This window comes from Brachyistius frenatus, unplaced genomic scaffold (assembly GCF_029030835.1).
Source record: "Brachyistius frenatus isolate BFR_SWC_R1_liver_20210118 unplaced genomic scaffold, ASM2903083v1 Contig_17, whole genome shotgun sequence".
In the NCBI taxonomy this organism is placed as follows: domain Eukaryota; kingdom Metazoa; phylum Chordata; class Actinopteri; family Embiotocidae; genus Brachyistius; species Brachyistius frenatus.
The window spans coordinates 5,187,498-5,203,457 of NW_027210616.1; the positions used below are offsets into that span (position 1 = coordinate 5,187,498).

The 15,960-nt window shown below is 41.3% G+C and overlaps 1 protein-coding gene across 3 annotated transcripts in view; it reads left to right on the forward strand.

The window, feature by feature from the left end:
- The window catches only part of pcdh11 (protocadherin 11), a 128,187-nt gene that overhangs the window by 1,258 nt on the left and 110,969 nt on the right, over positions 1 to 15,960 (forward strand). For all 3 annotated transcript variants that reach the window (XM_069694510.1, XM_069694511.1, XM_069694512.1), the window contains exons 2-3: positions 5,198 to 5,793; positions 12,054 to 14,561. In XM_069694510.1, the coding sequence (XP_069550611.1) occupies positions 5,254 to 5,793; positions 12,054 to 14,561 (3,048 nt within the window). In that variant the 5' untranslated portion in view covers positions 5,198 to 5,253. The remainder of the gene's footprint in view (positions 1 to 5,197; positions 5,794 to 12,053; positions 14,562 to 15,960) is intronic.

Genomic DNA, 15,960 nt, shown 5'->3' on the forward strand with positions numbered 1-15,960 from the left:
ACACGGTGCATCGTGGATAATCTAAGCTGAGTTGTCGCATTATGAATGTGCACCGCATGGTTGGTCACGACTTCGGGCGTTATTTAGTCTTTCTCACCACTGATCGTTAGATAGATAGGCCTACTTTCCAAGAGCATCCAACTGCAGGGACTTTTCAGCGCAGGTTTCTCAGCAGCTTGCCCGCTAAAGCTCGGTGCGTGGGTGCGCGGTAACAGTGCGCTTCTGGTCAAGCGGTTCAGCTGTCACAGACCATAATCTCCGGGGTTATCGTCCTGTTCACGCTCTGACTCTTGAGAGAAAAGAAAAGAAACACAACATTTGATTTCTAATAGTAACAACAGTTCAAATATTTGGTGTAAATCCCCGCTGGCTTAAAGACTTACCGCCACAGTTGGTTGTTTGGGTTCCTAATATACCTGCTCAATATGCAGTATGCTTGTTTTTAAAGGCCTATTGACTTAATATTTGCTGGAAAATTAAATACAATGTTCATGTGAACCCTTGCCAAGGTGAGCCGAATATTTTGGCTATAGCCTGAGTGATTTATCTTATAAGAAGAGTCAGGGAATGCAAAAAGCAGGCTGTGTATTTGTTTGATCTTTAAAATGAAATAAATCCATTTGCTCATTCACATTCGCATTTCACTTTCACTAACCAGTACAGAAAAATTGACTATAGCCTGTAACATCCTGAAACACTTTGCTATATCTCCAGATTGAGATTCAACTAAACATTGACTTCTGTGTGAGGAGTTTGGGGGTCATTAACTTGTAGGGCTCTGAAGAGTTCAGAGGAACTAAACTGTTGTCTCAAGGATTCTTACCAGATGTTGAGGGTGCTGCTTTGCTTTTAGTTTTTTATCTTTCAGTGTGTGTTATTGTCTCACTGGAACACATTCAAGCTCCTTCCTGTGATGTATAATTTATATAAAAACTCAGTTTAAAGTTTGTCAGTAATTTGAGTCCATTTTAAATCTTCCCCTGAAAAGTTCTGATATTCACAATATTTTAGCAGTCAAGTTGCCCTTTCCATTTCCAATAAAGGATAATAATATAATAATCCACACTGAATTGAATTCAGAATCCCCAATGGTGTCTACAGCACAGTTTTCACATGAAATATATAAAATAAATGTTCTCTAATTCATGTTGACAGTTTTTCCAGTATTTATTGAAACAGAAATTTATAGTCGAGCACTTTTTCATGATATGCCAAATTTTTTTAATCTCAAATTTTTTTCTAATTATTGTATAGTTTGTCTGACAATTTATCTACTTGTCCATAATTTAGGATTTGGTCACATTTTTATTAAAAAATAATGGAACTGAAAGTCAAATCTAACTTGATGATGGGAAGCCCAGAAAATCACACTTATATCTAGCTTTAAGATTACATTTGCATGTATGGACTGCCCTCTTGAGGTCCATGATTACAACGGTGAAAATTAGCTTGTCATTTTGCTAATGGACGATGGTAAGAAATATTACCCTGCGACCATTTAATTCCCCAAGTAGAGCAACTCGTCAAGATCCAAGTCTACCTACGAATTATGAAACGGACTGAAATGTGAATAGACACTGGCTTATTCAGCCAAGCAGTATTGCCGGACGTTGTGTTAACACTGTGCTACAAGTTAAGTATCCGAACTTTGATATATTGCCTTTTTTCATTTATAAAAGATAGTAGGATGCACAAATGCCAGTGCTATTTAAACTTCAATATACATACGTTATTAGTATTATTAGCATTGTCAATAAGGCCATCATTTTTCTTGCACTCGCTCACTGTACAGTGGGACTTTTACATAATATAGTCATTGCTGAACTTTCCCAGGAGAATACAAAAAGGGAAGAATTGGAAGAGAATTGTTCTGGCTGTGTGGACTGAAAAAAAAAACCAGATTGATCATGACAGAAACCTGGTCTGTCAGGCTGTCAGCGATCCTTAAAGCCGTTAAAAGAGAAAAAGCCCAAGACAATCAGTATTACATCTACCACTACCCTCTTTTAAAAATAAAAAAAATCTCTTTGGATCCACAGGCCATATTGATAGACACAACAGTGGTAGAAACCTGGCTTTGACAGTTAAAGGACTTCAAATGTTTTGGGTCCCAGCCTCTAAGAGTAACTACACTGAAAGTTTCCAATGAGGGTATCTTTTGGGGTGAAGTGAGGAGGTGACAGTAGCTGTATGTCTGCGCTCTCGCTGCTACCTTCAGCGGATGCAAACACCAGGAAGACCTGTCCATCACACTGTCGTGTAACGTGATCTAGGGCCGGCCTGCTCCTCTCCCCTGTGTCTCCGAAGAGGGAGGCTTGAGTTTGCCTACTGGATTCAACCTGCTGTCTGGAGCTCAAAATAGCATTTCAGGAGACTAGTGAAATGTAAGCAAAGGAGACACTCTGACTGACACCTAGAATCCCCCCCTTACTTTTTTTTCTCTCTCCAGCACAATTCCTTCTCTCACCTAACTTATCCCTCATGGACAGCTTTTTAAAGAGTTGTGACAAGCAGTGCAAGTGTTGCAAAATCGTGTTTAAGAGAAAACAACCTGCATTAAGTTAATAGAATAAAAAGAGTACATATGTTTGACTACAATATGTTCAAGAGTGACATGTGCCTCTCATCTCATTTAGCTTCACTTGGGGAGAAAAATAGCTCCATCCATCTCACTATCGTAATGTATATCTAAAATACTTAAACATATTTTGTCACATTGCAATGCGAGGGTGTCTTTTTTGTTACCAGATTTGTATTCCTGCATGTACTCTGAGTGAAAAACATACTACTCCCCTTCATCCTGCAGAACATTATTGTCACTTACAAGGGAGAGGAAAATCTAGATCATGCTTTGATCTTTTCTGTTTTTTCACTCCAGCGAATCACATCCCATTTAAGGATGTAATTTAAACTTCATTATGCGTTGTGCGAGCTCAGCCTTGGACTGCCTGGCGATCATCACAGTAAAGCAATTGCTGCTCACTCTCAGAAAGATGCACACTTCAAAGTAAAGTATGCTACAGTTACTAATAGGATATATCTCATCAATATTTTGACATGACAGTACAACACTGCCTATGCTGCATGTGTAGAATGAATCATCCTCACACTGATCAATGGCAGCCATGTTTTTTTCTGTCCAACTGTTCTTTAATGAGTCTCATGTGACTGCTTTATGAAATCTGTGAAGTCTGTCTTTACACGTTTCATGAATGCGTTGGAATTGTTGCAGATTCAAAAACCTGCTTAATTAAATTCTTATTTTCAATCAATTCCCCTTTGTCAGCGGGCCGAGAGCTTCAATGGCTATGGAGGCTTTTGCCTTGCCAATTTAGAGGACCCCTGTAGTGCAGTTTAGGTGGTCATACCTTTTCTACAGGATACTGTTTGACTCGTGTGAATGGGTGGAAATTTCATAAAGTGGGAAATATTATGATTCCCACAGAGCAATTTGTGGTCCCTCATTACTGTAGGTATGTTTGCATTTCACCGCACCACGCTGTAAATTGTTTTAGGTGATGGCTGTCACACACTTTTTCCATTCTTTACAGTGAGTGGATGTTTGATTTCGAGGCAGCTGCCTTATGAATAGAAAGTAATATCTTGAGGGAAATCATATGAGGTTAACAAAGACTCGTGGGGTTGGTGGACCTAAACACAGTGGGATATGAGTAATGAAATTATTAGCTGTTAAATATACTGCACAGGAATACAGATGGGGTGTCGGTTTTATTATGAGAAGTGAACATATCTGGGCATTGGTGGCTTTACCTTGATATGTCAGTGTGGATTAAAAACAGACCTGTGATTTAATTCTGTTGCTCCACTGAACACAGTTGTACTTTTTATAATTACACTGCATTTCCACTACTGTAATGCCAAAAGCCCATTGCCTGTGTGGCCAAGCCCTAATGGGGACCAGTCTGGAATGGAATTAAATTTGTTGAGGAGAGTTAAATGAATGAATAAGTCAAAAAGTCAGCAAGCAAGCCACACAAAGTCACTCCCCTAATAACTGACTAAATAACCTACTAATTAGCTGGTGGCAAGCAGTCAATATTTTATACAAGCATATACTGGCAAGGAAGGCATTGCAGAGTAAGACTCCTTCATCGTTTTCCAATGACCTACTTGGGTTTTGGCAATAGGGGTTCTTGCCCTTTGGCAAGCTTTTGCTAACATAAACTAGCTAAAGATTTTGCAGAACAACAGCATCGAATGAATTGGCACTCACCACAAGAAAAGCTATTCATGAATAATACTCAGTTATGGTAAATCGATCTACACTGCAGTTTCTGTGAAGCGTTTTATCTTTGCCATCACTCCATATAAACAGCCAACTGGGTGCTATTTGAATTTGACGTAGGGGAAAAAAAAACATTTGTCAGGATGTAATGAAGTTACGATTAAATTTCAGTAATTTGACTGATGGCGGCTCGCACAATAAATAATTTCACATCGTTGTCTGCTTCAACTGCTGTTACTCTAAACAGTGCTCTTATCATACTGTGCTAGTTTACACACATGGGTGTTCATGAAATATTTGAGACCTCAATTGTTTACATTCAGAGCAAATGAGGCTTTCCATTAATAGCTGCTGTCAAGCGGTACAAGTGCAAGTGTGTGTGTGTTTGTGTGTGTTCAAGCATGGGAGCACCAATGCTTAAGGCTCAGTTCTGCTTCCTCCAAATGATCTGAAGTCTGGGTGTGAGCTGCATTATATGAAGATACTACCGCACCATACTGACTCAGACTGATTCAAATATGAATTAACTTTTTCCCTGTGACCATTTTTTTTTTTTTCATGCAAGGTAGTTTGTGAACAGGCTTTCAAAGCAAACTATTTTATCAAAAATGAACTCATCTGCTTTCATAGATCTCAATGAAATATAAAATGGTTCATTACAGCGATGAAATGGATTGATGGAATGCGTGAACTCCTAACCTTTACGTGTCCGCTTGCTCAATGGATGTCATCAAAGGTTAATTGTGTAATACCGCCATTAATTTGCTCTCAAAGACATGGGAAGGATGTTGGCTCATAACTAGTTAGGATGAAGAGGTCAAGTTGAAAACTCTCTGTGAGAAAATAGTACTAATTACAGCAGAACTTGAATGCCATGTAATGTCCTGTATTGACATGGTGTGTTCTGTCTCTCTCTTTTTTTTTTCTTCCTCTCTCTCTCTCTCTGTCTAGTCTCTCTGGTGACAGAATTGCTGAAGTAGAAGTGAATCTTCCATCTACTCTTGAGTATGGACTTAGCAAGTCAGGCGCATGTGCTGGTGGTCTTACTCGCCTGTGTGGTCTTACTATGCTGGGCCCAGGAGAGGGACTACACGGTGAAGGAGGAGCAGCCAGAGAACGTCCGCATCGGAAACCTGCGCAAGGACCTGGACCTCAACCTAGATCCCAACATCAGGCTATCCTCCCCGCTGCAGTTCAAGCCTGTGTATAAGACAGGTGACGTGCCTTTGGTGAGGGTGGAGGCCAACACGGGGGAGATCTTTACCACCAATCACAGGATCGACCGGGAGAAGCTATGCTCAGGGGTCTTCACTGAGAAACGCTGTTATTACGAGATTGAGGTGGCAGTGCTGCCTGACGAGATCTTCAGATTGGTCAAGATCCGCTTCCTGATTGAGGATGTGAATGACAACGCGCCCCTTTTCCAGTCCACTGTTATAAACATCTCCATCCCAGAGAACACAGCCATCAACACCCGATACCCGGTGCCCTCAGCATTTGACCCTGATGTAGGGATCAATGGGATCCAACACTACGAACTGGTGAAGGTAAGAATTAATCCTGTTTCGTCTCCCATGTGAAATGAAATGTAAATAAATGGGTTGGTTAATTTGTAAGGATTTAAGGAAGCTTTAGTTTTCGATAAACCCACAGTGCCTTTACTGTGGTTGTACATTTGAAAATACCACTGTTTAGAAGAAGCTTTATAATCACCATTGTAAATGTGTGCAGTTAGAACCACAGTGCTACAGCTCTGCTTCAAAGTGTAGTCTATCATTAGCTTCCTGGTTAGTGAAACTGAGGTTTTAAGATGAAGCTTGTGATTGCATCTATAAAAAAAAAAAAAAAAAACACATTGTCAAGTGTCAACGGTTTGTTGTTGTAATGAAATGTATTTCTGAAGGTTTAATGAAGTTTATAAACTATGATGTAGTTTGTCATCAGGCCAGGACTTGAACTCAGAGAATATGCCATTCCCAGCTCCTATGTATGGTTATTCTATTTGATATTTGCTGAGCTGAAATTGAATAGCTGATAATTAAAAGCATCCAAGTATCTGAAGAGGAATTTCCAAGTAGAGATTCTTAAAGATCTACTCCACTAAAATTGAAGTTGATGAAGGCTATTGCTGAATGTCTATAATCTCATGCCTGAACTAAAATCTATTTTGTACAAATTAATTAAGTTGAATAGTGAATAAGTGAGAGAAATTGATAGTGAAAGATAAGAGCCTGAAGCCTGGTGTTACTGGAATAGTGTTGAAGATGCTGGTTTGCTTTAAAGACTTCTTAGAATAAGCAGCTTTTAATTGGCATTTTGGAACATAAGTAAGTTATGGTCACACATTTGATAGACCAAAAAGTTTTGTAGGAACTTTCAGAGAAGCAATTACAAAGAAGAAAAACAGCATAGAAAGTATAAAATTAATTGTCTTTTTCAAATATCCCAATGGATGACTGTCTTCAATGCGAACAGAATATTCAGCACACACATTATTGATCAAGCTCTGACACACCGTTATGCCTGTCTACATCAGGTCTGATTAGTTGACTGTTATTAATTAGCAAATTCTTCCATTATTTTTCTTTCCCAGTTTTGGGGGATTTCAAGTAATATAATTCCGATTCTGCATTATCTTGTACTATAAACCTGCTATAGTACTATGGTGGTGTACTGCTGTAATGTGTGTCCATGTAGGAAATTAATTTAGACACTGCACAGAAAATATGACCCACTTTTTCATAACGTGGAGTGTGTTTCAAAGCCTAAAATATTTCATACCAGCCATTAATATTTCCATATGCTTTATTTCATTATGAGAAAAGGCTGGAAAAAGGGAAAGTTTTCACCATGTACAGTAATATCAGAGAACATGCAGAAGAAAGTGCAGACACAGCAGATGCTGCATGTCCAATTTCCAGCAACAGGTTACATGTACTGAATATAGTAGATTAAAGCAAGTGAGGAGGAATGAACTGTATTATATTAATAGGTGTCTCATGCAGAACTAGGAGAAGCTTTTTCATTATCTAATTGATGCTCTATTAAACTGCAGTGCAATATTCTTTGTTTCCTAATGAAGTCAGCCCTAAATCCAGAAATGTTAGATAATATCATGCATTCTTCATTTACAGTCTAGACAACACTTTATGCTTTGTGGACAGATGAATATTGGAGATGACATGAGCTCATACAAATGAAGTGTAATTAAAGAGGGAGATGCAAGCACTCTGGAGGAAACCCTAAACATAATAAATACAGAAAGGTTGCTGTGTTTGAGAGCACGGTGTGAGACAGAAATGACAAGTCCATCCTGGAGCCTCAGATGAAGTTAACACAGTGCCGGAAAGAACAGAATCGTTGCTGTTCGTGTCTGCCTTGAATACCAATTTGCATTTTTAAAGAGTCTCCCCACTGCCAAGACCTCTCCAGCGCAATGTCTTGAATTGTTCATGCCTGGAAAATCACCAACCAAATGTTCTGCTCATTATGATGATCATCTGCAATCATTTTCTTTGCCCTTTTCAAACTATATAGCTTTCCGAAACCTGTGCCCAGGCTGCGGTTGTATTATCTTTTGCAGGAAATTCTTCTTAGAGCATCCCTGGCTCTGCGTCCCTGATTCAGTCCTTTTCATTATATTCTCATTGTCCTCGAGATTAATTTCCTTGTGTCCCAGGTTCCATATGAGTAAAACACAGGGAGAAGCTTTAAAGGAGCCTGAGACATTTTCAGTCTTTGGTATCTTTTATTTCAGAAGTGCAGTAGAAAGCCAGGGGTTTAGTGGGGAAGGAATGCGCAAGCATTTCCTAGAATAGCTCTTGGCCGCTAAGCCACCCTTGGACTATCTTTGTATGGTCCTGTGAGATTTGTCTTAGAAGCTCCCCTCAGAGTGATAGTTTGCCCAGTTCTCTTGTGTTGTGCAGGGCACCATGCTAAAATTGCTATCACTGTGTAGCACAGTGAGCCATACTCAGCGGCCCGTCACGTAGCATGTAACTTGCTTGAGTTGTCAACATACATAACAAATGAAAGGAACATGCTAGTTTTCTTTGTACTACTTTTGTCCTTTTCCAAAGCGAAGCCAGACAGCGGGTAATTTTGTCCTACGCTGTGCTACAGCACCACACTTAAATGGGTGATAATCATAGTTTGCGTAAAACTCCAACATCAGTGCAGCAGTGTGTTACGTCACCAAAATTGCAGAGAAGTTGTCCGAAGAAACGGTCAAGGTCAGAGAAAGCAATCACATGCATGGCTGGAGGAGAATCTCCTATGAAAGGAGATTCAATCTCTTTACATATTCACAGTAGAGCGGAGGTCAATGCAGAAACACACTCAGAGATTCTACTGTTGGTTTTGCTTATGGTTTTTAGCTTTTCACATCATTTTTTTCCCCCCAGTGATGTATGATTTTGTACGAGCATCAAAAGCTACATTTATGTTAGTCACATTTATGTCAGCATCTTTGTCTTTCAAAGTATTGTGTTTTTATTCAACCATTTTCTTACTGGCTGTTCTTTGTTTCACTAGAAAAGAGGATGACGAGGTGGATTTCTGTGTTTCGGTTGGGCAATCTGTAGGGCTCTTAGACTTCACCTTCTGCTGCCTACCTATGTTTTTTACTGAAGTAATTACCAGGGGCAATCCATTTGGTTGTTACGTGTTTATCTTAAACATACCAAAGATTTTTGATTGGATGGAGTGATCTCTTTGCAGGCACTCCAAATCTCAGCCTGACCAATTTTATCCCCACAATGATGTGAGGATGTAAAATATATTCAAGCTTCATTCCCGAGTAGTAAGACAAATTTGATTAATTCATTGGATGCTGCCTATAGGCATTGCATTTTTGGGCAGAGAGTTCACTGTCAAGCATTTCCACTTTTCATTAGCATCCTATTTTGACACACTATCTTCTTCTAGAGGGTTGACAAAAAGAGACAAACATTCCCAGGTTCTTTTGTCTTAATTATATGCATGAGATCATGGCCAGGGGCCAAAGTGGATGAGGGATGGAGAGAAAGAATGAGGCAAGAAAGAGCGAGAAAGACAGAGAGAGAGAGAGGGAGAGTTTCTATCAGCATTATAAAAAGGTGCTATAGCTTGTGATGAATTCCTCTCCCTATTTAGTCCCATCCATGGGCAGCACCGTGACTAGAGTCCTCCTGATATATTCACAGCCCAATCTGAGTCTCCTCTGAGTTTTAATAAGGTCATCAACTTGACTGAAAGATGCATCCACTGATAATCTGAGGCACTGTCTGCAAAATGGGGTTCAGAGTCATCCTTCCCTCATCATCAGCCACCTTCTGTAGTGTCCCTCAATCATTTTCATTTAAATTAGTCAAGTCTGATGAGATTGTGTGTTGCGCACACTCTACACATCCTGTGCCTCGGTGCTCTCACAGAGACCTGTGGCCTTGTGATTTAGAGTGAAAGGCAACTTCTCAAAGTTCAAGATGACATGTACCTGTACTGTATATCTATGGTGGAAGAGTAGGGCTTGGTATAATGTGCACACTTAGCCGTTTAGAGAGCTTTGTCCTTCTCGCTCAGCCTTAAGGTTTCCAGTGAGTGATTCATTCTAGTATTTGGCCTTTTCTTAGCCTGCCCTAGATCTTATCACAATCCACCAGGCTAATTCTGCATTCAGGAGGATGCACAGGCTGAGAGATAGCTCTCTTCAACTTATTGAAATGCAGTGAGTGCTGTCTTGTCAGTTGTAAAATTGTGTGAAACCAAGACAAAAGCACAGAGGAAATGCTGGCTCATAAATCATTGTGCAGCATTCCCTTTGACACATGCTAACTCAACATCCTACAATTCACTTTAGGCTTTACCAAATATCAGCGTGCAGATGCGGAGCTGCTGTGCCGAATCTGTGAACTATTCTATCAACTGAGGAGCTCTGTACGGAATGAGTAGTGCTTAACAATTCAGCCTCTAAAATGTTTTCTTGGACCTCTCTCTAATGTCAGAAATACTTCTACAACGTGCATAAAGATTCAGCTGTGTTTATCCATGGGGCGGTTTCACTCCATTTCGACACAGAGTTTTTAAAAGCCATGTCTGCTTATCCCTATACGACTTTTGCTTGCCCGAAGGATCACAAAATAAGGTCTGAAAGATCATTGCTGCAGTGTTGGCTGTTTTAAGTAGTTCTGTCAATCACTGACATGTTGACAACATTCCCTCTGCGAGCAATTTCTCAGAGTACACAATAATTTACATGCTGCAGCTGCACGTTTCCTTGTGACGGCTACAACGCTTTGTTGGCACAAGGACAGTTCTAGATTTTGAAACCTACTGAGGACTCTTGTGCTCGCAATTTGGTTGAAATGTTCCTCTCTTGAATAAGGAGAATGTATATATCTTAATCTCATTTGATAGCTGTGCCTAGACAGAGTAATCTTTTCCAACATTATGCGCAGCATGAAGCTTATCTCTTTAAAGAGGATGCTTTTTCTTGTTTTACCATGAAACTGCTTCTGACTGAAAGAGCTTCAAAGGGCTTCTTTGTTTCATAATGTGCATGCAGCTCATTCATGGGCTCGATCTTCTTCTTATTTCCTCCCCTAGCCCCTTTTTCTCCCCTTTTCTGTCACTCCTCTCCATCTCTCTTACTTTCTCCCCTTCCTCTCCTCTGATTTGAAGAATTGTATGGATCCATACCGTACTCCGTTTGAAATTGTCAACATCAGTGCTCGTTTTTTGGATTGAAGGCAATTACTCTTAACAGCAAGTGCCAGTTCCTCGGGTTTCTCATGTGGATTACTCATGCATTTGTTTTCATTTTCCTCCGGCTTTACTTTTGCCTATTTTAGCTCTTCTTGAGCAGAAAGCCTTTCTAATATGCAGGATTTTTCACTCTCCTCCTCTTAATCTATTGGAATCTGGTCTTGCAGTATATTTAAATGGGAGCTTATTGGTGTGTCTCCATTTCCATCTGTCTCTCTCTCCCATTATGAAGTTGAAATGCGGCAAGGTAGCTGCTCTATTCTAACTTGAAACAAGATAGGAAGGTAGAATAAAATCTCATTTTAGTGAAGGCGGAAAAAATCTGATGAGGAAGCTAAAGAGGTAAACCAATCCCTTCAAGCAGTAGTTTCTTGGAGGGATGACTTAATTTACTACAATGATTGGTCACATTTGAAAAGGATTAATTAGCTGTTATTTGCTGTTTTTTCTCTGCCATGCATTTAATAGGGTATGTCAGAAATGATTAAAACTTTGAAACAAGCTGATGATTAGCATGTTTGCACATTTGCAGGGATCCAACTGAGATGAACAGAGCACAGCCAAGAAGCAGCTGCCTTGTTTCAGAGTGTCCCAGGCTGTTTAACTTGTCCTTGACATTCATCAGAATACATACGGAGGGCTGCAAATAAACCTGAATAACCTAAGAAAATACTGTTTTGTGTTCTCGGACAACTAAAAAAATCTAAACTCTAAGAACTAAAACATGCCCAAGATTGTTTCAGAATCTTGAACACAATCTTTGTTATTACCCAAGTATAAATGTGATATTCTTCGCTGTGCTGTTAATACGTCAATCAAGCCTGTCTTTTAAAGAGAGGGCTTTACAATTCGCACCACATGACACCTTCTATTCTCAGAGCCTTGAGTCATATAAGGAACAAAATGAAAGGTAATTCTGTAAAGGGAAAAAAAATACATGAACTTTAGGAAAAGCAAAAGAGTAGGGAGGGAAGGCGTTGATAAACTGTTGTTTGTGTTGTTCAAATATATATTTTGAGCACTTAGCACAACAAAACTAACTAAAAATGTTGTCTTGTCTTTGCAGAGTGTCAATGAGTTTGGCTTAGACATCATTGAGACTCCTGAAGGCGACAAGTGGCCGCAGCTTATCGTTCAGCAGAATCTGGATCGCGAGCAGAAGGACACCTTTGTCATGAAGATAAAGGTGGAGGATGGTGGCAACCCTCCTAAATCCAGCACCGCCATTCTCCAAGTCACCATTTCTGATGTCAACGACAATCGTCCCATCTTCAAGGACAGTGAATTAGAGGTCACGGTGGCAGAGAATGCACCAATGGGGACATCGGTGGCACAGCTTCACGCCACGGACGCAGACTTGGGTTCCAACGCACAGATCCACTTCGCCTTCAGCAACCAGATCTCTTCCTCAACCAAACGTCACTTTGCCATCAACAGCTCTACAGGACTGATCACTGTGAAGCAGCCACTGGACAGGGAGGTAACTCCTGTTCATAAACTCATCATCCTGGCCAGCGATGGCAGCTCCACCCCCTCCAGAGCCATGGTGATTGTTAATGTAACAGATATTAATGACAATGTTCCCTCTATAGACACTCGCTACATTATCAACCTGGTTAATGGGACTGTTCTGCTGTCTGAGAACGCACCTCTCAACACTAAGATAGCCCTAATTACTGTTACTGACAAGGATGCAGATCTTTATGGCAAAGTAGCTTGCTACACTGACCATGATGTTCCTTTCCGGTTGAAGCCTGTCTTTAATGATCAGTTCTTACTAGAGACAGCTGCCCCTCTAGATTATGAGACAACTCGAGAATATGCAATTAAAATTGTGGCCTCCGACAGGGGCACGCCTCCTCTGAACACTTCAGCTATGGTCTTAATTAAAATCAAGGATGAGAACGACAACGCACCCATCTTTCCCCAACCGGAAATCCAACTTTCCATACCGGAGAACAATGACCCCTCCACACAGTTAATAAAAGTCAGCGCCACTGATGCAGACAGCGGGCATAATGCTGAGATTATTTATACTCTCGGCCCTGATGCACCTGATGGGTTTAACATAGACAGACGGTCAGGAATTCTCTCAGTTGGCAAACGACTGGACAGAGAGAAGCAGGAGAGGTACTCATTCACTGTCATAGCGAGGGACAATGGCTCCACGTCCCTGCAGAGCAATGTCACAGTCAGGCTAATCGTCCAGGACCTTAATGACAACAGCCCAGCTTTCACACACCCTGAGTACAACTTCTATGTGCCTGAGAACCTGCCTCTCTATGGAACCGTGGGCTTAATCACAGTGACGGACGCAGATGGGGGAGATAATGCTGTTATTACCCTGTCCATTTTGAATGGGAAAGACAATTTCATCATCGACCCTCAAACTGGCGTGATCAAACCCAACATCACCTTTGATCGGGAGCAGCAAAGCTCTTACACATTTATGGTCAAGGCAGTTGACGGAGGGCAACCTCCAAGCTCCTCCTACGCCAAGGTCACTATCAATGTAGTCGATGTGAATGACAATCGCCCTGTGTTCGTCATCCCGTCCTCCAATTACTCATATGACCTAGTGCGAACCACCACCACCCCTGGTGCTGTGGTCACCAGAGTGTTTGCCATCGACAATGACACAGGTATGAATGCTGAGCTGCAGTACAGTATTATCAGCAGCATCATCATCACATCTAGGGTCTCCCCTCGTGGTCTCTTTGCCATCGACAAAACAACGGGTAACATAACACTGCAGGAGAAAATAGTGGCAGCTGATCAGGGGTTGCATAGACTGGTGGTGAAGGTCAAAGATTTAGGCCAGCCTGAGTCATTACAGGCTATCGCACTTATTCACCTGTTTGTGAATGACACTGTGTCAAATGCTACCTTTATCCAAGAGCAACTGCGAAAAAGTATGGAGACACCCTTGGACCGTAACATAGGGGACAGTGAGGTAACACCTCAAGCTAATGGATATGTGATTGTTGTCATAGCTATCATAGCAGGGACCATGACTGTCATCTTGGTGATATTTGTGACTGCTTTGGTGCGCTGCCGGCAGACACCCAGACACAAAGTAGTACAGAAGGGCAAGCAGAGTGGAGAGTGGGTGTCACCCAACCAAGAGAACCGTCAGATCAAGAAGAAGAAGAAGAGAAAGAAGCGATCCCCCAAGAGCCTCCTCCTGAACTTTGTGACCATAGATGAATCCAAGCCTGACGACCCTACCCATGAGCATGTTAATGGCACACTGGATCTCCCTGTGGAGTTAGAGGAGCAAACCATGGGGAAGTACAATTGGGCGACCACGCCCACAACCTTCAAACCCGACAGCCCAGATTTAGCCAAGCATTACAAGTCCGCGTCCCCTCAGCCTACATTTCAAATAAAACCGGAAACTCCAGTGGCCCCAAAGAAACACCATGTGATCCAGGAGCTCCCCTTGGACAACACATTCGTGGTGGGCTGTGACTCACTCTCCAAGTGCTCATCGACTAGCTCCGACCCATACAGTGTCTCAGAGTGCAGCTGTCAGGGGGGATTCAAGACCGCGGGGCAAATCACCACCCGACAGGTAATTCATGACTTCCTTTTTAAACCCACCCACACTAGTCCCCACTCACACTCCCCTTGCTGTCCTCTGGTAGGTGATGTGAAAGGGGGAGGGTGGGAGCATGAAGCCAGGGGATTTTCTCACACAGACCATGACCATGTCTACATGAATGTCATTTGCACTTAAAAATGGGATCCCTTGAGAAACAAAACAAAATGCTAAAACATAATTAGTTGCAATTAATACATGAAACCTTTCACTGCTTTGTTATTGGTTCTTGTATTTGCCCTCCTTTATAAGCAACCATAATAGCATAATCATTCACCAAAATACATGAGCAGGTTAATCTCAGTTAAAAGCTTGAGTAATGGCAGCAGTGCAATTATGATGGTATTTTAAACTTGACTGTGAGTAGTTGGTGGTAATGTAGCCTGATTTAGAAGGGCCTCAGATAGATGACTGAACTCTACTGATGTATTTGAGGTCAAGGGCAAATTAGGTGCGTGTATTTGACTGACATGTTTCAACAAGGCATGCAGAAAGTGTCAAAATCGACTAATTTTATCAGGTTTTCATTTAGGCAAAAAGTGTGAGGGTAATAGCACAAAACAAAAGAAATGCTCTTGATGTGCTAAATCAACTTGATAAATAACCCCACTTTTTTGTGGCTCCTGTCCTCAAAATATTAAGTGCCGTCTTAACTGTGCCATTGAGGCTTTGTGGGAGAGAAACTCATTTGAATGCCAAGGTACAGCATAGGGCTTATGATTCCCTAAGAGATATGTGCCAAATGCGAAGTGCCCCAATAAATAAAAGCTGGCAAGGGAAATAAATGTAAATCAGAGGTAAGGAGAGGTGGCCTTGCTCTGTGCTGACAGCCAGAGCAGAGCACTGTGGGGAAGACTGAGTACAGCTCGGGGCAAGGGAGGGGGTCACAGGGATCAAGGTGACGCAGAGCCTTGAGACCAATATACTTAAATACCAAGGGAGCAGTAGTCCATAAAAATCCTGCCAGGGCGACATTGCATTTAGACCATAAATGCTCTACTTTAATGACCCCAATTATTGTTATAAATGGCATATGTTGATACACCATTTTCACATTTTTCAAATTAGCTCTAGGAGAGGATGTAATGACATCACAACAAAGGTTTGCCACTTTGATGAGTTATAGTTTGTGTTTTACTAGACATTGATGAATGCTATCATTGTATCCCCAATACATGACAGAGTATGTACATGTTGATATTTGACCTGCTACCACTAGTACAATGGAATTATTCAAGCCTGACTAGTCCATGCACGGGGCAGCAATTTATTCCGGGTGATATGTGCGTTGTCCTAGTGTTCCCTCAGTGTCAAACATCCAGTTGATTTTGCCGGCTTTTTCGAACCATTTTCTTGTCTTTCATTTTGTTTC